The sequence below is a fragment of the Nerophis ophidion genome, linkage group LG06 (genome assembly GCF_033978795.1).
Source record: "Nerophis ophidion isolate RoL-2023_Sa linkage group LG06, RoL_Noph_v1.0, whole genome shotgun sequence".
Lineage (NCBI taxonomy): Eukaryota > Metazoa > Chordata > Actinopteri > Syngnathiformes > Syngnathidae > Nerophis > Nerophis ophidion.
In genome coordinates, this window is record NC_084616.1 from 38,842,815 (window position 1) to 38,866,698 (window position 23,884).

Sequence of the window (23,884 nt, forward strand, 5' to 3'; positions counted from 1 at the left end):
TCCAAAACCTGTATGTACCTGTCAGCATTAATGGTGCCTTCACAGATGTAAATGCTACCTATGTCTTGGGCACTAATACACCCCCATACCTTCACAGATGCTGGCTTTTGAACTTTGCGCCTCGAACAATAAGGATGTTTTTTTCCTCTTTGTTCTGGAGGACACGACGTCCACAGTTTCCATAAACAAGTTGAATTGTGGACTGGTCAGACCACAGAACACTTGTCTACTTTGCATCAGTCCATCTTAGATGAGCCCAGCGCAGCCGGTGGCATTTCTGGGTATTGTTGATAAATAGCTTTGGCTTTGCATAGTAGGGTTTTAACTTGTACTTACAGATGTAGCGAGAAACTGTAGTTACTGACAATGGTTTTCTGAAGTGTTCCTGAGCCCTCGTGGTGATATCCTTTACACACCGATGTCGGGTTTTTAGTGCAGTACTGCCTGAGGGATCCAAGGTCATGGGCATTCAATGTTACGTGAAGTGATTTTTCCAGATTCTCTGAACCTTTTGATGATATTACAGACCTTAAATGGTGAAGTCCCTAAATTATTTGCAATAGCTGGTTGAGAAATGTTCTTAAACTGTTCCACAATTTGCTCACACATTTGTTCACAAAGTGGTGACTCTCACCTCATCCATGTTTGTGAATGACTGAGCATTTCAGCTGCTTTTATACCCAATCATGACACCCACCTGTTCCCAATTAGCCAGTCAGTTCACCTATGGGATTTTTCAAATAAGTGTTTGATGAGCATTCTTCAATTTTCAGTCTTTTTTGCCACTCGTGCCAGCTTTTTTGAACATGTTGCAGGCATCAAATTCCAAATAAGCTAATATTTGCCCCCCCAAAAAAGTTTTCCAGTTCGAAAATTATTTATCTTGTCTTTGCAGTCTATTCAATTGAATATAGGTTGAAAAGGATTTGCAAATCATTGTATTCTGTTTTTATTTACGATTTACACAACGTGCCAACTTCACTGGTTTTGAGATTTGTAAATGTTGTGTATCAACTTCTGTGCAAGTGTTGGCCATGTTTCTTTATTGTGTTCTTCTTGGCTGCACTTTCAGCTGTGTAAGAATGAAGAGGCATAACGCTGATTGAACATTAATTACGTCGTGAGAAGCCTGACTTTCGCGACGATGGACAGGGATCGTCGCACACACACACGGAGGTACAGACACAAACACATCCATACACACACACGTACACAAACACACAAAGGACAACGGTCAATAAAGGCGGATTGTACCTTGCAGCATTTTACCGAGCACCATTGCTTCCCTACTGTTCACTACTGCGGTATTTCCGCCATGTTTGATCAAGTAAATTATGGAAAGAGCTGATCACTGTGATCAATCTCAAATTAATCGCAATCATCTGTCACCGTCATACAATCGCCAAGCCCCACTATGAAGCTTTCAGTTGCACTAAACACAGCCAAAAATAGATGGTGTCTTTGCTGCAAAGTATGTGATCTATAAAAACACAATCTGACATAGCAAACTGGACTTTTCGAGGGTGCACCCCGCCTTCTACCCGAATGCGGCTGAGATAGGCTCCAGCACCCCCTGCGGCCCCGTAAGGGACAAGCGGTATAAAATGGATGGATGGATGGATGGTGAATTGAAGTCATATGTTTGAAATAAACTTTGATCCTACATGTAATGAAAGTAAAAAAAATACTTCATTAATATAGAAAAACATTGGCCTCCATTAGTTTTTACTACGCACAACGTCATGATGTAGTTATGCTCTTAAGGACATGACTTGGAATTGTCTCAATAGTTACCTTCTTATGTACATGTGTGCAATGATGACTGAAACATCCAGATTTTTGTTGGCTTGGTGCTGAAACTAATCATTTAGAAACAACAGTTTACTATTAATGTCCATTTTGCTCATAAAACGGAGAAGACGTTCGTAATAGTGGGCTGTGCAACCCTTAAACAAGGCCTGGTGAAGGACAGGCAAATTTGCAACGCTATTGTGCTGTTGGGGCTGTGGGACACTAGAGAGCTGTTTTTGTAAATAAACAAAATTGTTTAAGAACTGTTTTTTATTTATGTGTAAATGTTTAGTGCAAATTATTACAAGCAACAACACAACAAGCAAGCAAACAATACACTAAGTAACTATTTAATATTCAATCACTGTTGTTTTCTTTCATACAATTTGTGCATTTTCCTGTTGGTCAGATGCGAGTGCTGAGACACTGTATCATCGTTACATTAATTTACTTATTATTATTCTGTATGTACTTTTATTGTTATGTTTTCTTTTGATTACATGTAAATGTCTAAATAATATGAATTATAATTTTTGTCATGCTTCTGCCGTGTCTCCCTTCTCCGTAAAATTCCGCTTCTTCATTGTCGATTTTCTACGTACCCAAACTTGGGCTTTGTGGCGTACTCTGTCTTTTAATCAGAAATCCACACCCAGTTTTATATATAAGACCCCTGATGAGGGAAAAAGGTGGAAAATGTACCTGTGCCAAAAATTTGATTAAGTATCTGAGTGAAGCATAGTTCTCCTCTGGCAGCGACTCCACCAGCGTCTTCAGGACTGTCACCTGACTCTCGGAGGGCACAGCTTGACCAAAACAGACACAGATAGTGAATGATAGTGTTGCAGACATGGTAGCATTTTTAATACGGTGTTGCACGGCAAACCCACAGGTGAAGTTGACGATGTCATTGTAAAGTTGGTAAGTCAGCAGTGGCTCTGGAAGTTCCCTCAGGAACGTCTTCAGGATCACTGCCGCCAAGTGGACATCTTCCATCTCTTGGAAATTTACTGCCGCTCCTGCAACCCAGGCACCACAAAGGGAGATTTATTTGTCAAACTGCAACCATATCCAGCCTGAGAGGTATTTCATCCGGGACCATAAGAAAATCAACATACTGGGTATATATTGTTTTGGACATTCATCATTTACAACTCTACCAATCAATATCAATTGATAATAAAAGCCAAAGTGTTATTAAAAGAATGCATTTCTTTAGCCATTTTTCCCCAAAGTGCCATATTACCACCAAGAGTAGCAATAATTTAACTGTACATGACAAAAAAATGACAACACTTTAAAGGGGAAATGCACTTTTTTTGTGGAATTTTGCCTATCGTTCACAATCATTATGAGAGACAAGAACACGTCTTATTTTTTTTATTTATTTTTTTAGGATTTTAAAGATGATAAAACACGCTTGAAAGATGCATCTAATGGGCAGTTGTAGCCTTTAAAGCCCTCTCAAACTACCTCAAAACCTTCCATCAAGGTTTTATATACGTATTGCAAATCTATATATAATGTATTAACAGACACGATCATAATAATATGTAACATGTACAATATTTACCGTATTTTGGTCATTTTATGCAGAGCCGTAACTAATTATTCTGTGCATTTATGTCAGTTTCCATAGCAGCACACGTCTGACTTTGTGCAACAAATTTGTTACTACTCCCTAAATCAAACATGAGTGTGTTTTCTAAACATGACAGACAAAAGAGACAATTATGTTTGGACAAATTAGGATTCACAGTCTTAGAGAGAACTGAACAAAAAACTGTGACCACAACCAGTGGTAAGATCCGAACCGTCAATTTTGTGAACTGTTCAACCCCTACTTATCCTTAACACTGAAAAATTTATATTTAATACGAACATCACAAAAATGTTTTACTTATTTTCCGAGCATAACTAACTGTAGGTGGCACATCAATGTTATTGTATGCATGCTATGCCACGATTAGTTAAAAATAATTACTTAATCCACGTCTACAGTATATTTATGTTGTAAGTCGAACACAGCCTGATGGAAAACTTTACATGAATGTACACTGACATTAATTACACAGTGGCTGACTGACAATCGCTTAACTACGATTTTCATTCCGCGATAGATGGCTCAAATAGGTATCGGAAGATTTTCATTTATCTTTCAGAAAATGTACATGGGATAAAAAAAACAAGTGATTACATTTTGTGGCTGATCTGGACTCAGGACTTTTTTTATTTTACAATTGGGAGAAAGGGCCTGGTGTAGGTCTGTGCTCTCCAAGTGCTTTTCTCGTTTTCAGCTTTTCCTTTCAGGGGTTCAGAAATGTGTATAATACATGCAACTAATAATTGCATTATTCTGTTGGTTTTAAATGTGCAATCTTGCTTAATTTCCATGTTTTGCAGTGTAAACTTCCCACCTGAGTTATATCTGAGCTGGACGTCCTTCACCAAAGTCACGTTGGCTGAACGTCGGAAAATCCCCTCAATCTCCAATCCTGGCAATGACAAGAGTTAGGGCAGCAACAAACAAACGCATAAAGATGTTACATTATTGTTCATGTTTCAGGCACCTTGCTTTGTCAGAAAGCTTATCGTGTCTCTCATCACCACAGGAACCGGTTCCCCATCTGCACTCCTCTTTCTTAACCTGAGACACATACTCGTTACCATAGAAGTGGAAATATTTTCAAAACCAAAGATGCCTCTAAATTTGAGAACTGATATTTAAGATTTTTTGATATAGTAAAACGGGTAAAATGTGACTTGCAATTCAAGGGAGACCCCAAAGACCTGGTTGGGGAGAGGTGGGCTACGAGGAGGGGACAGGGGAAGCTGGGAAGGTGACTTCAGAGATGCCCTCAACTTGTTGTCGTACCTGCACACACATAACAGCTTGGTATTACGATGAATAATGGTTGCAGAACTTATTCCATTGCATGCACGAACAAATGAGTGCTTCCTACTCTTTGACACGGACTGGAATGATTAGCTGCTCACACTTGACCACATCATCCAGCTCACTCAGATAGCTCACATAGTTGATTTTTCTTCCAAACTTAAAGCTGAAATAAAAAAAGACAAGAAAATTAGGATTGCTAAAATTAATGCTCAATCGGGTTCCTCTGAAGTCATGTCCAAACCTAACACAGTCCCTAAGGGGCAAAATCACATTGCACCTACTGTCTAGGGCAGTGATCTCAAACATAATGAACTTGGGGTACACTGCAGGTAGAGTCTGGGTGAGAATGATCTGCATGAAATTCACTTTTTAACCATGTGACTAAATTTGTCAACTACTTGTACCAGTAGCTCCGGGTATTGTAAACCTTAAAGGGGAATTGCACTCCGCCCCTCCCATTCATTTATCCATTTTCTACCGCTTGTCCCTTACGGGGTTATTTTGCCTATTATTCTCAATCCCTATGTGATACAAGAACACATATGTTTTTCTCCTTTTTTGTGTACCGGTATTCTTGTAAAAAAAAACATCTCAGACAAGACATCTACCATTGTTGCTAATTGGAGTCATCTATTCAGTCTATAAAGCCCTCTGGAAAAAAAAAAAATCCAAAAACTGCCAACAATTGTCCATTTACAAGGCGTAAACTGTACATTAACCAAGTGTTGGAGATATTGTTTTTAAAAGCGCTACGGCCCGAAGAACTACTTAAAGTAACACGGCGCCTTGATCACAGAAATAGAATAAGATGTTGTGCATTTTACATGACAAGCCGAGACTGGAAAGTGTGCAACTTGTTTTGAAAGCAAAGGTAAGAAAAGTTTATTTAGGTACAGCTATTGATATACATACTGAGCTACTGCAAATTCTGAGTTGTTAAAAATGAATGTTAGATTGTAAATCATGAATCACATTTGTATAATAGAAGGTTGTAGCCATAGGCTGAGAGGTTGTTCAACTTTGAAATTCAACTTACCGGTAGACCCTAAGACTTCTCTAAGAATACCTGACAACAATGCTCATTTCCGCAAACTTATTTACTTTTTCACTGAGGAGTGATTATTATGATTCCATAATCTAAACAGGGAACACAAGTTTTGTGCTGAAATATATATACATCCCATCAGTTAGCATCCCACTGAGAGCGGACATTGTGCACTACGTGATTGTTTTATTACATTTGTAGTCTGTATTTCTTGTTTAGCACATAGCATTACTCTTGTTTAGCACATAGCATTACTCTGATCTGCTTATCACTTTGCATCTAAAACTTGTAGCTCATCCTCCTTATATTCTGGCAAAAAAAAAAAAGGTTCTGGATTATCATTTGTCCCAAAGTAGTAGTTGTTGGCTCTCATGAAGTCTGCCATGATTAGTGGTAGTTGTTATTGAACCAATAGGGTGGGGTTTGGGTTTATGCTTGAGGATACATGGGGTGCAAAGAATATAATAGATTTTCATTACCTCAGTTCTCCTTTTTTCCGTAAAAGCATTTATGATGGACAGCACAAGCAATTTTCGATAAAAAAGTATTTTTGACTGAATAAAACTAAAAAATATTCAACAAAATGGTTAAGCTTAACACAAGTGATTATGGCAAAGATGTTTCATGTGCAAAGGTGACAGATAAAATAATGGACAGTGCATGTCCGCGATGTGGACATACATAAATATATCCCTGATCCAAGAAGTACGCCTGCAATCAGCTATATTCAAAATGAGGGTTTCTACAGGTATTAGCGAATCTAATGTAATGCTTTTCCATGCCATTCTTAATGGCACTTAACAAAATTTAATTCCCATGTCCGACTCCATATGGTTATAATATACATTCAAAAGCTTACAATTGTGTGTACACACACAATTTTAAGCTTCTGACAATGATAATCTTGAATAGTTGAGAAGCGTAGATTAATCTAGAGGATTAGAATTGGCTTGCAAGACTTTCAGTTGAGAATTATTTATTTAGATGCAGAGATGGGAGGGGTAGCGCAGGAAAACATGACTAATGTCAAAATGCAGGGAAAGCAGGAACCAGGAGACAGGAGACAGGCAAAAGCACACAAGATACAATCATCAAGCCCTGACTGCAGGGCGAGGCAAGCATAAATAGTCGTCTGATTGGCAATTATAACCAGGTGTGCCAGGCTGCCAATCAGGGACGGGTGAGGGAAACGAGCGCTCAGGGAGACATGCAGGAAATGGAACCAAAATAAGATAATGGCAAAATTTGGACCCCCGAGCAGTTTGATTTTGCCATCCAGTCGAGAGTCCGCAATGGATGGAGGCAACACTTTTCTTGCTTTCGGACATTGCAAGAACTCTTGTATCTTGTGTCACAGTGTAATGGATTAAATGCCAGGAGGAGTTTTACACTAACCATGAAGGTCGAAAGGAGGCAACTGTACGCTTCTTGTTTGTTTAATTTAACCTTATTTCAATTGTGCTTTATTTATGAAGCAGATCATTGTCTGTGGTCATGGTCTTTATGATATATTGTGGTAATTTGTTATTAAATAGAAGCATAATGACTGAGCTGAACACTTATAAAATAATATAAAATAATTACTGTATTACCTGTTGAAGACTCCTGTACACATTTTTAAAGTATAGTTTAATGATCATATAGCTGGAAACACTATGTTTATGTTTAACAAGGTGATGTCAAGACATTATTATTATGACAAAAAGAGAGCAGAGTTACTAAATATGATAGTCACATATGTAGCTTTCAAGAAAAAAAATGTCACTGAGGTAAAAAGTTTAATTTAATTACCAGACAATGGGCTGATATCTAGTTAGCTGGCACCAGGCACAGTGACAGCCAAGGCAAAGCAAATGGCAGAAAAGTCAGACTGCAATGAATTTTATAGGTGAGCAATCTGACACGCTGCCATCGATTGGCTAAGCCCGCAGCAAACGGTTGCGTTGTCGTTCAAGGAAAGTATTTAGATTTTACAGACTAGTTTTTAATTCTCAGTCATAAAAATACGGGACTAAGTGCGCCCCTGGAAAGCTCTGTATGAAACGCGTACTTTTGTTTCCATTTTAAATACAAGAGTGTTAAAGTTGTTTATACTACAACCCTCAGTGTAACCTGCATGGTTGTTGAACAATTATGCCTTGCAATCGCTTGAGGATTGTAATAGAGGTTACACACAATACGTGACCGGCCGGCACGCATATAGTGTTATGTAACAGTGGGCTCAACTACTTGTATTAGAATATGTTATGGGTATTGCCATCATGGCCCGCCCTCAATGTTGCTGTCCGAGTGAAAATCGCAGTATGCTAACCTTAGACAATTTCAGGGAAAGGCACTGAGGTCAGAAATCTCCCGGTAAATTCAGGAAGGTCGGCAAGTTTACAGCTGAGCCACACCAGAGTGATCAAAGAGCTGCATGCGGCTCCGGAGCGCGGGTTGCCGACCCCTGGTTTAATTGATGTAGACTGACAACCCCATACTGCTGTAGGCCTGTACAGCAGCAGCAAAGAAGGTCTGCAGGTTGTCAGGGGAGTGGGTTTCAAAAAGCCCAGTCATCTGCGTACTGCGTGTCAAGTACCTGCACATTAGACAGCTTGGTGGTAGCCTGCAGCCTATTGATATTGAAGAGGTTGCCATCCAGTCTGAAATCCACCACGCCACTGTTGTGCAGTAACTCCTTGTGGAGAAGCAGGGTAATGCAGAGGAGGAAGATGTTGAGTGCAGGTGCAAGTATGTACCCCTGTCACACTCTTGTGTGGAAAAGGAATAGTATTGACTACTGCTTGCCAATGATCTCTCGGGCCATCATGGTAATTTGGCTGGACAGCCAAACCTGTCTAACACTCCAAGGAGCTCCCTATCTACTGTGTCAAAGGCTTTGGAAAGGTTGATGAAGGCCAGGAAGAGGTTTTGATGTTGTTCCCTGCACTTTTCCTGAAGTTGCCTTGCCGTAAAAAATCGTGTCCACTCCTGTTCTTCCTAAAACCTCACTGGGTTTCAGGGAGCAAAACTTTTGTGATGTTATTCATCAGCCGCAGCAGCATGATTTTTGAGAGCGCCTTTCCAGCAGAAGTGAGGGCCACAAACCCCTTGTTGTTGCCGCAATCAAGTTTGTCACCTTTATTCGTGTAACTTGTGATGATGTTGGCATCTTTTCACTGCGAGCCTACCCTTATAACACACAGACGAGCACACACACGAAAGAGGGGATTAAATCAGAACATAATGACTATTTTAGTTATTTAAACTAATTAAATAAAAGTATTTAAACATATAATATAAAATGCTGTAGGGCTTTAACTGGGGCTACATAGATTTCTGACGGGGCCTAACACCCCTTAGTCCCAATGTAGCGACTATTGCAATGCACACCAAAAAAATGTTCCGCAATGCTTAAAATGACCAAAATAGACAAATATTATGTTTTTTTTTTTTTAAATGAATGTGCCAGTTAGTATCTAAATCGTTGTTGGAGTTTTTTTTCAAAGGGCATTTATACTGTATGTAGAATAGATTAAATCACTATTACTTGTATTATTGGCTGACTCTTGCTTGGGTTTATTTACCATTTAGAAAACATTAAAAGAAGAGACTCTATAAACGTTTGACTGACACCGATCTCTAGACAACCGTTTATCCCATCTGCTGAGGTAAAATAACCAATGAAAAATGTACCAGCCTCCACATAGCTCAAGCAAATTACATCAAATCCTAATGACTACTGAAACACTGAATAGCCAATAAAATTGTGAAAACACTGAAACATTGGTTGATGGGTAGAGTTCTGTCAAAAAATCAAATAAGTGCTGCATACTAGTGCAAAGGAAAATATAGACCTTATCACGCTTTTAAAGTTTTTCTCCCTGTCTTTTTCCCATACAATCATGACAAATGTATTATGAAAGACAAGATACAGTTTCGGGTAGACAGAGTTTTGCTTGCATAGAGCGGGTGGAAGACTTTGACCAAGTGCGGCAAAGAGTCCAAGCAGCCATGAATCCCCAGATGGAGCATGGTTTTAGGTTATTTTGGAAGCTAACATTCTGATTTTTTTAAACCCCAAACAGTCATACTCCATCGAAGTGTATTTACCAAAAAGTAATATGAGTTTGAATACATTGAACATATTTTTGTTTTACTTCACCTACAGTACTGTATGTATATCTTTTGGGAACATGCTTCTAAAATAACTACTTTGGAGGTATACACTGGAATAGACAATAGGTACACATCTGGAGTCCTTAATTCCCTTTTAAAATTTACAATAATACTACAACAATTTAATATTTGTTAAGTAAAAATATCACAGATTACATTACGAAACTGTTTTGACAAATAAAGCATTATTGGAACAGTCCACATTTTGTGGTATAAATGGGCTAAGCTGTGACAACAACCCTCTGAATTCAAGTGCTCCAGCAAAAAACTGTCAGGTATACAATATCTGACATGACACTATTGCACTGGAGGTCATTTTTTTACATTGTCAGTAAAGATGTTTATGTCCATTTAGTGTTGAACTGTTTAAAAAGAATAATGTTTAATAAACATTTACATAAAGCGAATAAATTGCTGAAAACCAATGTTGATAGTGTAAAAAAAATCTAAAAAAGGTCCATCCAAAGTACACTTGTTAAATATCAATAATTATTTCTATCTGCAAATAGTTACATGTTAACTATGGAATATAATATACTATATATTAAAATATGCAGATACATACTTTGTTTGACAGCCCTATTATTTATACAATGCTAACTTGTATTCTGGCTCAAAACAGAAATATATACCTGATTATTGGTTTGAAGAGAATCAACAGGGTCTTGATGAACATTGTGGGATGGACGATGTATAAGGCCTTTATATTCTTCTTATATCTGGCAAACAAAACAAACATCATTAAAAAAAAAAATCAACATTGAATCCATCATCCATCAGCACTGACATTGTTCAGTGACTAAGCTTACTTCCTATCAAACTCCCTGTAAGCATCTCGCAGCCAGCTGAGTGACGGCTTATTTTCACTGGTCAGACCATGATGGAAATAGATCAGCGTGTAGTCACTTTCAACATACTGATCCAATGTTCCTTTCAGGTACCTAGCCAAGACAGAAACACATCAATGCTTACAGGTTAGGACATCTCCAGACAAGAGATTTCATTGCAACATTTTAAATAATAATCTTGATTTAACAGGAAAAATGTATCTTTAGTTTTAGAGATGGGAAACCACAGAAATTAAAACTGACAGTCTGACCTATGATCTCAGCTACCGTGTCTCAAACATATACTATTTGCTTTAAAATCGGTGGGATTTCTTATCTTTTATGTAAAAAACTTTGATTATTTTTTTAATTAAACAACTGAAAACTGCTGCCTCCCACCCAAAACAAAAATACATATTATAACAGGAGTGTCCAAACTTCTTCCAAGGGCTGCAGGCATAACGGGCGATTAACGAAACGTGTTCTTTTTGACCGTCGGGCTGTGCCGTAACAGGGGAAACTTGGCTGCAGTTCACTTGCTACTGATGAGCCACAAACAAGCACAAACGGCTGAAGAAACGGTGCACTAATCACTCTATCACAAAAAAAGAAGAGTTGGAGAAATTATTGGAAACTCAGGACAGCCATGACGTTATGTTCTTTACAAGTGTATGTAAACTTTTGATTGCAACTATATATATGTATATATATATATATATATATATATATATATATATATATATATATATATATATTGAGCATAAACCTGCATTGAAGGTTATTTTCAAGGAAAGAAAAAGGCAACCGTGAGAGTGGTGGGATGAGTACCAATTGTCATTCCATCCATCCATCCATTTTCTACCGGTTGTCCCTTTAGGGGTCGCGGGGTGGGGTGGGGTGGGGGGGGGGGGCTAGAGCCTATCTCAGCTGCATTCGGGCGGAAGGAAGGGTACACCCGGGACAAGTCGCCACCTCATCGCAGGGCCAACACAGATAGACAGACTACTCAGGACTTTTGTATTGTGAGGCTTATGCACTAACCCCTGTAACTCCGTGCTGGCATCTACATACTGCAATGGTTTAGAAAATGAAAGATATCAAAATGGCCGCTGCGTGATTTGATTCTTCAGTGTGGCCCTCAGTGGCAGAAATTTGGACACCATTGTTATAAAATATTGATTTGGATCTTTATCTTGTTCCTATCTCGTCACCATTTCTTTCTTTGATTTTTTATAAAAGCAAACTCAGAACACTCTGCATGAACCCAACTCAGAACTCTCCATACAATGAAGAGCGAATGCACAATCGATGGCACTGCTTCATTGCACCAAAAGAAACATGCATGATCTCATTCCTTGGCACAAGGAAGACGCACAATCCCCTCCTTGTGCAAAACAATCTGATCATTTTTGTCCAATATTTTCAAAAATCATGAATACTGTAAAAACTGGGAATTTTTAAAATACCAAAGATACCAATTTTCTTTGTCCTAATCAGGACAAATGTTTTCATAGTGGAATGGGTTCAACTAGTTGAAAATTGTGTAGGAGTAGTCAAAAGAAAAAATGGTCAAAAACATGAAATTATGATTCACTCCAAGTTTTTTGAATGAGCCTTAAAATTGATGAATATTTTGATGCTTGAATTTCAATCGGATCAACGATTTGGGAGGTGAATGTATTTTGGCAGTCACACAATTATTTTAAATACTAGTATAATTTTTGTTTGTAATGTATCTGCTGGTGTAGTTCAGTTGAAGTTGTACCGATATACGTCAAAATACCAGCAATAAAAGGTTCCGTTTAAAATAATCCGATTATGAGTACTTGCACTGCTTCACTTCTACGCTGCACACATCTCACCTTTGACAGCAAATACTGTATCCCATACACAATGGTTGAGAAATAATTTTAAATTCAATTAAGTTCTTGGATTTACAAAAAAAACACAAAATATCTTTAAGGTTTAAAATTAGAGAGACAAAATGTTATTTAGATTTTTGCCTTATCAGACCCATAACAATCAATAGGATCTGTGCTAACATAGAAATAAAAATCCATAAATCTCTGCAGGTCTAAGAATCAGTCAGTTGAAAATTGTGTAAATATTCCTCCCTATGGCAAGACTCAAAGCTAGGATTAACTCACATGAGAAGCCTGTGATGGTCCAGTTGATGCTGGGGCGGCATCCTGCAGGCGTTAAACACAATCACTTTTCTGCCAAAGTTGTCATCTCCTACAAGAAAACAAAGAAGGAGAAAAAAATAGTGTGGCAGGACAATTTGAGAGAAGTGCATCGATAAAATGCTGACCTGCAACTTCGATGATCTGATGTCGGGCAATGTCATAAAAAGGATGGTCCCAGGGCAGGTGGGGGGAACTAGCATCAAAACGCTGGGAGATGTCCGTGTCTGAAACAAACACACACACACACACAATTAACATTAAACATCTACAATGCAGTTGTCATTTTTCTGTTAAAACATCTTATTTGAATGCTTTGGTCTTTATGAGTGAAGATATCTGGGGTCAAACACTTGCTTCACCACAAGCTTCTTCAACTGAGTGTAGCATCATATTTAAATCACATCAATATTTTCCATGATAGTAAAAAATTGGACCTCCACAAATAGATATTGTTCATAAACACAATACTACACATCTAGCCTGCCAGAGAATAAGATGGCAGAGCGGGGGGCTCAGTGTTATGAACTTAGCGACTAAACACCACAGAGTGATAAGCTCCATAAATTACCTTTATTTACAAAATATCATCACTTTCTTAGAAAACGTAATGAAAAAAATATTAATCCACCAAGCGAGCAATGTTTTAAAATCAAATTTGGACTTTTAAACATCTGATCGCCTTTAATTACAGCAGTATGATCTGATTTCAGAGTCAGACTACTGTCTTCCTTTGTTTATCACAGTTAATTTGTTGTAATCGTTGTAAATAATTTACGCAAAGTAGGATTATTATTGATAAATTGAATATTTGTCTCACTCTGCTGGTAGGGTGGGCTTGCAACAGTTTCATTGCTTGTGGCTGGTGCGGCTCTCACTATACAGTAGCAGGAGTTGACTGGGCTTGACTTGCCAAGACAGCTTGTACACGACCCTATGTCTGGTCTCACGTGGTATGAGACTGTAACCCATTACCTGGAAGACAATAGACTAGGCGAGGGGACTAACAAGTCAACTCCAAACTTCCCGAAACCAGAAATGGTGGAAAGTTAGGCTTGGGGCTAGAAACCCCAACCCATAAAAACTCATTGCTACAGAAACGTTGACAAAAACCAAAAAATCCGAAAGTCTTGGAAAGGAAGTCTTTTCGGTTACACAAACCAAAGAGAAAATGACGATGCACTCGGAAAACCGTAAGGAGACGGTGCATTCAATTCTTCTGACCCCTAGACACTCCACTAACATCGCAACATGGAACGTCAGAACCATGTATGCAGGGGGAAAGACAGCAGTTATAGCGGAAGAGAAGAGGAGATATAGAATATCTCCCCTGGCTCTGTGCAAAACCAGATGGCTCCAGTCGGGGCAGGTTAAACTGGCCAGTGGTGAGTCCATACTATATTCAGGGCACCCAGAAGACTCTGCACCACATACAGAGGGTGTAGGGTTCATGCTATCCAAAGAAGCTCAGAGGGCCCTCATCAGTTGGGACCCATCAACTCAAGGATCATTACTGCAAAATTCCATACCACGCATAAGAAAATTAACCTTCAAATAGTACAATGCTATGCACATACCAACGATGCAGAGGATGAAATGAAGGACAACTTTTACAATCTTCTATACCACATTCTTCAGAAAAAGAAAGGAAAGGACATCATGGTCTTAATGGGGAACATGAATGCGAAAATAGGAGGAAATAACAATGGCTATGAGCTGATAATGGGAACGCAAGGGCTTGGAACAATGAATGTAAACGGTGAAAGGTTTCCTACAGTATGTGCAGACAACAGCTTGGTTATTGGAGGTTCCATTTTACCACACAAGGACACCCACAAAGCAACATGGGTTTCTGCCAACCACACAACTGAAAACCAGATTGATCACATCTGCATTAGCCGGAAATTCAGGCGCTCACTGCTTGATGTCAGAGCGAGAAGAGGAGCTGACGCTGCATCTGACCACCACCTAGTCACAGCAAGGTTCCAGTTGAAATTGAAATGCATTAGACAAAGAGGAGGGAGGATCAAATTCAACATACAACAATTCCAAGATATAGGCACCTTGGAACTATACCAAGTCACATTACACAACCGGTTTCAAGTACTACAGGACCAGACAACACAAGCACAAGGAACTGTAGAAGGGATTTGGTAAAGTTTGAAGACCACATGGAAAGAGACCTGTGCAGAAGTTGTAGAGAGAAAAAAGTCCACAAACAAACCAAGGCTATCCACAGAAACCCACAATAAAGTTAGTGAGAGGAAGGAAAAAAAGGAGATAGTTAAGAGATGCAGAACGAGAGCAGGAAAGGCAGCAGCACAAAGAGAATATGAAGTAGTAAACAAGGATGTGAAGAAGAGTGTCAGAAGGGACAAAAAAGAAGTACATGGAGGATTTAGCGCAGCAGGCAGAGGAAGCAGCAGGAAAGAATAATCTGAAAGAACTCTATCAAACCACAAAGATGCTCACCAGCAAATTTAAACAAGCTCAAATGCATATTAAAGACACAAATGGTACACTCCTCACAACCAAGGAAGATAAACTCTAGAGATGGACCGATCACTTTCAAGACCTACTAAACAGAGAGCAACCTCAACTGACTGCAGATATTCCACCAGCTCCAATCATGCTTGAAATAAACTGCAACCCACCTACCAAACTGGAAATCAGGAAGGCCATCAAAGCCCTGAGAGCAGAAGAGGCAGAAGGGCCAGATGAGCTACCAGCAGAAGCTCTCAAAGCAGATATCGAAACATCCTCCAGCATGCTTTTCCATCTCATGCAAGCTATCTGGGAGGAAGAAATAGTCCCATCAGACTGAAGAGATGGCAACATTATAAAGATTCCCAAGAAAGGAGACCTCAGGGAGTGTAAAAACTACGGGGGAATTATGCTCCTCTCAACGCCAGGGAAGGTGCTCAACCACATTCGACTAGAAAGGATGCGGAAATCGTTCGATGCACAACTGAGGGAAAACCAGGCTGGTTTCAGAATTGGAAGATTTTGTGCTGACCAAACTGCCTCCCTCAGGATTATAATAGAGCAATCCATGGAATGGAACTCACCGATATATATTAATTTTATAGACTTTAAAAAGGCGTTTTGACAGTGTCGACCGTGAGACACTGTGGAAGCTGATGGCACACTATGGCTTCCCACCGAAGCTCATCAACAGCATCAAGAGCACCTACCAAGGGATGCGATGTCGTGTCCTACATGACGGATTACCATCGGAGGTCTTCGAGGTCCTGACTGGGGTGCGGCAAGGATGTCTGCTCTCGCCTGTCCTTTTCCTCCTCTGTATTGACTAGACCATGAACCAAACAACCAAAAACAGCAAAACCGGCATACAGTCGAGCCTTACCGAACAACTGGAGAACCTAAACTTTGCAGACGATCTAGCTGTCCTAGCTCACACTCACCAACAGATGCAGGACGAATCACAAAAACTACACAGAGCTTCTGCATTTCTTGGGCTTAAGATCAATTCACAAACCAAAAAGTAATGCGTATCAATAACAAAAACAATACACCTATAACAATGGACCATAATCAATTAGAGGAGGTAGTGAGTTTTACATACTTGGGGAGCATAATCAGTGCAGATGGAGGGGCAGATGAATATGTCAAATCCCGAATAGGGAAAGCAAGAACAACATTCAACATGCTAAACAAACAAAATATGGAGAGCAAAACCCATTTCTCTCAAAACCAAACTTAAAATATTTAACTCAAATGTCAAACCCATCGTGCTGTACGGATCAGAAACATGGAAAACCACCAATAGCATACTCACTAAACTTCAGACATTTGTAAACCAATGCCTCCGTCGGGCCCTAGGAGTCTACTGGCCAAACACCATCACCAATGCCAACCTGTGGGAACTCACCAAACAAGAACCAGTGAAACTGCAAATCAGGAGAAGGAAGTGGAGATGGATAGGCCACACACTTAGAAAACCTAATAAATCAATCACCAAACAGGCACTAACATGGAACCCACAGGGAAAAAGAAACAGAGGGAGACCAAGAACAACCTGGAGAAGAAGCACGGAACAGGAGATGAGGGCTGAGGGGCTGTCATGGCAACAACCCGACCGTAGGTCACAAGACCGGAATGGATGGAAGGCTTTCGTCGGCAGCCTATGTTCCTCAGGGAATACTAAGGCCTAAGTAGAGTATGATTATTATTGATAAATTGAATATCTTCATATTTGAAATATAGAAAACTGTTTATGACTTTCAACAATTCTTTTTTTTTTTTTAAACATTATTAGAGCCCACTAAAGATTAAACATTACATTTACATTTATTTTACCCAATATGAGACCTTGAGTGTGTTCTACTGTAGATTCCTCAAGTGTCATTCATGTTATGGCATCATGGGTAATTCCTCTAAGTTAGAACTGGGCTTTGATGTGCTGAAACCATTGTCTGTGTTGTTCTGCAAACACTTGGTAAACTTGATAGTTGCAGCTACGACACGCCAAAGGCTCATGGATGTCATGTAGAGCTGTGATATTGAGGTCAAAGATGAAGTGCTTCAACAGCGTTCATGTCTACTTCACATTGCCCAGACAGCTGCTGAGACTTAAAAGCGGTCTTCTTCACATTAAGTGGAGCGCCAAGTTTCATTCTATGTCTTGTCTTTTGACATCACTCACGCCAAAAACGAACGTTCGAAAACCGTTGAAGATGAAGAGTACTAAAAAACAGTTCTGCCAAAACTTGGTCAACTTGATAGTCGTGGTGAAGACAGCGCCAAGATTCGCATACCTGTTAGCCAGAAATGAACGTCCCGCTTGGTAAGTATATTTTATTGATTGCCACAACATCATAACAAACGAGAAATTCTTAACTGTAATACAAAATACACAAAGAACACTAAATTTAACACGTAATTTAGGCAAGAAATAAGTAGAATATGCTTTAAAAAACTAAAAAGTGAGGACGCAATATTTGAAGCATGGTATGGCGAGGAATGACTGTATAACATTCATCTATTTTGTCAAAGACATGGCTAAATCCAGATGAATAGGTTAGTTTTATTTAATCCATGTAACAATATTTTTCAATGGGAACAATTTATTGCATATATTTGTTTTTTGTCTGACCTTTTGGAACGGGTTTATACGAAAATAGAGGCAACGCTGTGTATGAATTACTTCCCCAGATTCTTGAGGAACTTATGTTATGGCTACAAAAAAATTATGTGTCCATGCTGTGCATGTCCTTGTCATTGTACATAAAGTGTAATGGAAATATGAGCCACAGACCAGACTTGCTGAGAGTTGACTCATCAGCCGGAAACTGTTTGTCTTCTAAGGTGGCCAGCTTCAATTGGCCCAGTTGGGCTGTAGCAGGGTCTTCACTCAAATCCACCAGCAGCTCCGAAGACATTGCACACTACAGGGAGGCACAGCACACAAGCACTCAAACAACCACACACAGAATTCTTCGACACACGCGCTCACACAAGCACACCCGCACAAACAGGTAGGAGATAAGAGTCCTGAAAAACATAAACGTCATCAATGCGGTTACAAGATGTACAGAAAAATATACAATAGATCAATAGCATTTATAATATGGTTGTAAATGACAACTGCATTGCATCACACTTAGAGCTAATTACAACCAATGTGGCAAGTTTTTTTTTTATTTTTTTATCTCAGACAGTGTTATTCGAAGCTGAGCATTATTATCTTTCTAAAAATACATTTTGATGCAGCTCTGCAGGATATTATAGGAATATTCAGGACTAATGGCAGCCTTGATCAGTGAGTTGGAAGCTTGGGCTTCAAGCCTACTGGCTAGCATGCTTGACTCTCAGGAGTGTGCAGGTCTGGACCGCGCAGCGTGAGCATTGTTACACATATGTACCTGCTAAAATGACCAAAGAGGATATTGTCCAAGACAATTTCAACTGCATCACTTTGACTGTACTCTTCTAATCCCTTATACAGTGGGGCAAAAAAGTATGTAGACAGCCACCGATTGTGCAAGTTCTCCTACTGAAAATGATGACAGAGGTCTGTAATTTTCATCATAGGTAAACTATGAAGTCTGAAAATTACAGACCTCTGTCATCATTTTAAGTGGGAGAACTTGCACAATCGGTGGCTGACTAAATACTTTTTTGCCCCACTGTACACCACACATACATCTCCCAACTCTCATTAACTTATGCAAACAAATGCACTGTGTCCAACCGCCAATGTTTGACGTTATACTAACTGACGGATTGTTGCTTTAAATAAATGTAGATACTAACCAACAGGCATAGACCATTTCACTGCTGCGAACCCCACGCATGCGATGCACGCACGCACTCACGCGCATGCATGCACATTAGTGAAAAATATATAATAAAATACATAAAATCATTATATTGCCCAGGCCTCTGACAGTGGTAAACAACAGGCTTTAAACACACTAAGAAGAAGCATTGTATGTTTAAATGTACACATTCTGCTGGTTTCACTCCAGATTACTGAAAAGACAGTGGTGCAAATGCTACATGTTCAACTACTCGTCCAAAAGTAGTCAACGTATGACCTCTTCAACTTGTTGTCAATCTTGTACTAACAATAGGTTCAATTCTGACACATTTTGTTTCTTGTGCACACGACTTTTTGTCACACACAACACTGCTTATTATCCCTCAATAATCTATCAGGTACAAACGACCAAAATGCGTTGCAAAAAATAAGTGTCCTCTCCTGCGGCTCATTCAGAAATTGCACAGTCCGTCTTCACAAAGGTATCTTTTTCTGGTTTATAAGTAAAACGTCAATCCATCGATCCATTTTCTACCACTTGTCCCTCTCTGGGTCATGGGGGGTACTAGAGCCTATCCCATCTGCATTCGGGCGGAAGGCGGGGTATACCCTGGAAAGTCACCTCCTCATCTAGGGGGTGTACCAGGGTGGCACGTATCACCCCTAAAATCTGACAGGCCACCCCAAGTGCCACAGCACTCAGAGGCAGAACGATTTGAAGCAGTGTTTTTCAAACTGCTACACGTACCACTCGGGCTCCATCTAGTGGTTGCCCACACATGCGGTCCTCTCCAAGGTTTCTCATAGTCATCATTGTCACTGTCACCGACGTCCCACTGCGGTGAGTTTTCCTTGCCCTTATGTGGGCTCTACCGGGGATGTCGTTGTGGTTTGTGTTGTGGTTTGTGCAGCCCTTTGAGACACTAGTGATTTAGGGCTATATAAATAAACTTGATTGATTAATGATTGATAATATATAAAGTAAAGGATACAATGGAATGAAAAAACGGTCTTTAGTGTAGTAGCTTTTTTTTTTAATGCACTTTCATTATTTGACTCCTTAAATATACAAGGCAGGCTATTCCACAAGGAAGCAGTTCTGTAAAAAAAAGTTGTTTGCATAGCACATGTTCTTTAAACTCACTCTCGCCAGATCCTTGTAGTTCGCTGAGCTCCACACAAGGATCCGGAAAATCTCAATAAGAGATGTATTTCAGAAGGCGAGGCCTTGTAAAAAAAATCATTGTATGTGATAGGATAAACCACCTAACCCTAACCCTATATATATATATACACACACACACACACAGCATGTGCGTAATTACTGACAGCTAACCAATATGGATACTAATTGAAATATCCGAAGACATTACTAATGTAATAAATCATAATCAATGTGCAACTGCAGTAGTTATGGATCTATCACAAGCATTTGATATAATGAATCACAATATCCTACTGAAAAAATTAGAACAATAACGCATTAGGGGAATGGCAGGTGAAAAGTTACTTAACCAATTGGATGCAATACGTGAGGCTAAAAGATTACACATCAGAATGTTGGGAGGTACTGTATATTGTGGTGTACCCCTGGGGTCAGCTCAAGGACAAACACTATTAAATCTATACATAAACAACTTCAGTCAAACCACAGAAGACCTTAATCAGGGATATGAAACATGCGGCCCGCGGGCACAGGTTCAACGCAGCTTGCGAGGCAAGTTTGCTCAGTGTAATATTGAGCTGCATTTTTAAATTAAAGAAACTGCTGTTCTAAATCCATCCATTTTCTACGGCTTGTCCCTTTTGGGGTCGCGGGGGGAGCACGGAATAGTTAGGGATGCATGGGATTCTGGGTATTTGTTATGTTGCGTTTGTATTGTGTTACAGTGCGGATGTTCTCCCCAAATCTGTTTGTCATTCTTGTTTGGTGTGGGTTCACAGTGTGGCGCATATTAGTAAAAGTGTTAAAGTTGTTTATATAACAACCCTCAGTGTAACGTGTATGGCTGTTGAACAAGTATGCCTTGCAGTCGTCTGTGCGTTGAGTGAGCAGCCGCACACTAGATGTGGCCGGCCGGCACTCAGATAGCATAGTATTAAAGCGGACGCTACGACCTGGTCGAGAGGACGTTTAAGGCATTTCCATCACGGCACGGTCTCAATATTGTTGTCTGAGTGAAAATCTGAGAATGTTATCCTGGGGAGATTTCTGGGAGAGGCAATGAAATTTGGAAAACCACCCGGTAAAATGGGGGGGTCGGCAAGTATGCAGCTGAGCCACATCAGAGTGATCCAATATCCGCTTGCGGCTCCGGAACCGCGGTTTGCCGACCCCTGATCTACAGAGATACAAAGAATTGCTATTGCAACATCCAGTAGACACATGTAGAAGAGCTGTTTCTTTCATTCAAAAATTTCAGGTTAATTTGTATACTTAGCAAACTCATCCCGCGGGCCGGATAAAACCTGTTCGTGGGCCGTACGTTTGACACACCTGGTTTAGATGGTTTGTTGAGTTAGCGGAGGATTAATATGTGGAAATGACAAATGAGGTAGATGATACATACCATAGTTTTTATTTATGCTTTATTTAGTTTTTTGTTCAATCCAAGATGGGCTGTGACTTAAAGTTTAATTGATTTTTAGACAGACTGAGATTACGTCTAAATTCAATGTGTTCTCTGTGGTGTTTTTAAAACGGCACCAAATTTTTACTCAGAATTTGCAAATGACTTGAAGTGTTTTGTCAAGAGCATTATTTGTCATGTGTACATAAAACGAAAAAAAAAATCTGAAGTTGTCGTACTTGTATTTAAGTTATTATGCCATAATTTTGCCCCATGCGGCCCCTGAGCGAAAATGAGTTCGACACAAAATACCTCAAATTAATATTACTTGCAGATGAAACAACTGCATTCTGCTCAGGGGAAAACCTAAAGAAAGTAATGAAAACAGTAAGCCGCTGCTCCTCCACATCGAGAGGAGCCAGATGAGGTGGTTCAGGCATCTGGTCAGGATGCCACACGGACGCCTCCCTAGGGAGGTGTTTAGGGCACGTCCGACCAGTAGGAGGGTAGAAGGCCACGGGGAAGACCCGGGACACGTTGGGAAGACTGTGTCTCCCGGCTGGCCTGTGAACGCCTCGGGATACCCCAGGCAGAGCTGGACAAAGTGGCTGGGGAGAGAAAACTCTGGGCTTCCCTGCTTAGGCTGCTGCCCCCACGACCCGATCTCAGATTAGCGGAAGAAGATGGATAGATGGATGGAAGGTAGAAATGAACAAACTAAAAAGATGTTTTGCTAAAAACAGATTAGCCTTGAATCTAAGCAAAACCAAAGTTACAAGCAAGATAAAAAACTCAAACACAATTAAAACATAGATGGCGTAGACATTGAGTTTGAGTTTGAAAATGCAAGCATAGAAAATGATACATCACAATTTCCAGTTTCTCTTTTAAACATGTTCGAAAAGGAGTAGGAAGAAGCATAGCTTCCTACCCCTTTTCTTTTACATAACAGTTGCTAAAAGTTTTGTTCACTTCCTGTTCTCAATTTATTCACAATATACTACATAAGTAATCACAACAAAAATAAATAAATAATTGGTGAAATAAGTTATATTCCATACGATGAGATAAGTAAGATTATTTTGAGAATGAAAGAATGGATGGATGAATAAATTCAGAATATTTATCATGGTTCTTCTTCTTTGTACTTTGTAAACACTTTAAGTTTGAAGAGTTTCTTAAAGTGGATCATATTAGTGCATTGTTTGATTCCACATACAGATATACTAAAGGTCTTAAAGGCCTACTGGAATTAGATTTTCTTATTTAAACGGGGATAGCAGGTTGATTCTATGTGTCATACTTGATCATTTTGCGATATTGCCATATTTTTGCTGAAAGGATTTAGTAGACAACATCGACGATAACGTTCACAACTTTTGGTCGCTAATAAAAAAGCCTTGCCTGTACCGTAAGTAGCAGACGATGTGCGCGTGACGTCACGGGTTGTGGAGCTCCTCACATTGTTTACAATCATAGCCACCAGCAGCAAGAGCGATTCGGACCGAGAAAGCGATGATTTCCCCATCAATTTGAGCGAGGATGAAGGTTTTGTGGATGAGGATAGTGAGAATGAAGGACTAGAGAAAAAAAATAAAAAGGCGAGGGCAGTGGGAGCGATTCAGATGTTATTAGACACATTTACTAGGATAATTTTGGAAAATCCCTTATCTGCTTATTGTGTTACTAGTGTTTTAGTGAGATTATATGGTACCTGAAAGTCGGAGGGGTGTGGCCACGGGTGGGGTGACCGCCAGTGTCTCCGGTGGAAGGAGGTAAAGTCCGCAGCTGCAGGAGGACGCAAGCTCCGCTCATGTCTACGGTAAGAGCCAACTTATTACCACAATTTTCTCCCCGAAACCTGCCGGTTGACATGTGGTAGAGAACCATGTTCGCTTGACCGCTCTGTTCCATAGTAAAGCTTCACCTTCGGGAATGTAAACAAGGAAACACTGGCTGTGTTTGTGTTGCTAAAGGCAGCTGCAATACACCGTTTCCCACCTACATCTTTCTTCTTTGACTTCTCCATTATTAATTGAACAAATTGCAAAAGATTCAGCAACACAGATGTCCAGAATACTGTGTAATTATGCGATTAAAGCAGACGTCTTTTAGCCGTGAGCGGTGC

General features: G+C 39.8%; 1 protein-coding gene across 1 annotated transcript in view; it reads right to left on the bottom strand.

The window, feature by feature from the left end:
• Positions 1 to 23,884, bottom strand: part of arhgap1 (Rho GTPase activating protein 1) — a 34,257-nt gene that overhangs the window by 6,037 nt on the left and 4,336 nt on the right. Inside the window, exons 2-12 of the mRNA XM_061903685.1 lie at positions 18,182 to 18,417; positions 13,032 to 13,130; positions 12,868 to 12,955; positions 10,703 to 10,834; positions 10,526 to 10,612; positions 4,755 to 4,853; positions 4,559 to 4,666; positions 4,362 to 4,438; positions 4,209 to 4,286; positions 2,682 to 2,810; positions 2,494 to 2,597 (exon numbers count right to left, since the gene is read on the bottom strand). Of these exons, the coding sequence (XP_061759669.1) occupies positions 2,494 to 2,597; positions 2,682 to 2,810; positions 4,209 to 4,286; positions 4,362 to 4,438; positions 4,559 to 4,666; positions 4,755 to 4,853; positions 10,526 to 10,612; positions 10,703 to 10,834; positions 12,868 to 12,955; positions 13,032 to 13,130; positions 18,182 to 18,305 (1,125 nt within the window). The 5' untranslated portion in view covers positions 18,306 to 18,417. The remainder of the gene's footprint in view (positions 1 to 2,493; positions 2,598 to 2,681; positions 2,811 to 4,208; positions 4,287 to 4,361; positions 4,439 to 4,558; positions 4,667 to 4,754; positions 4,854 to 10,525; positions 10,613 to 10,702; positions 10,835 to 12,867; positions 12,956 to 13,031; positions 13,131 to 18,181; positions 18,418 to 23,884) is intronic.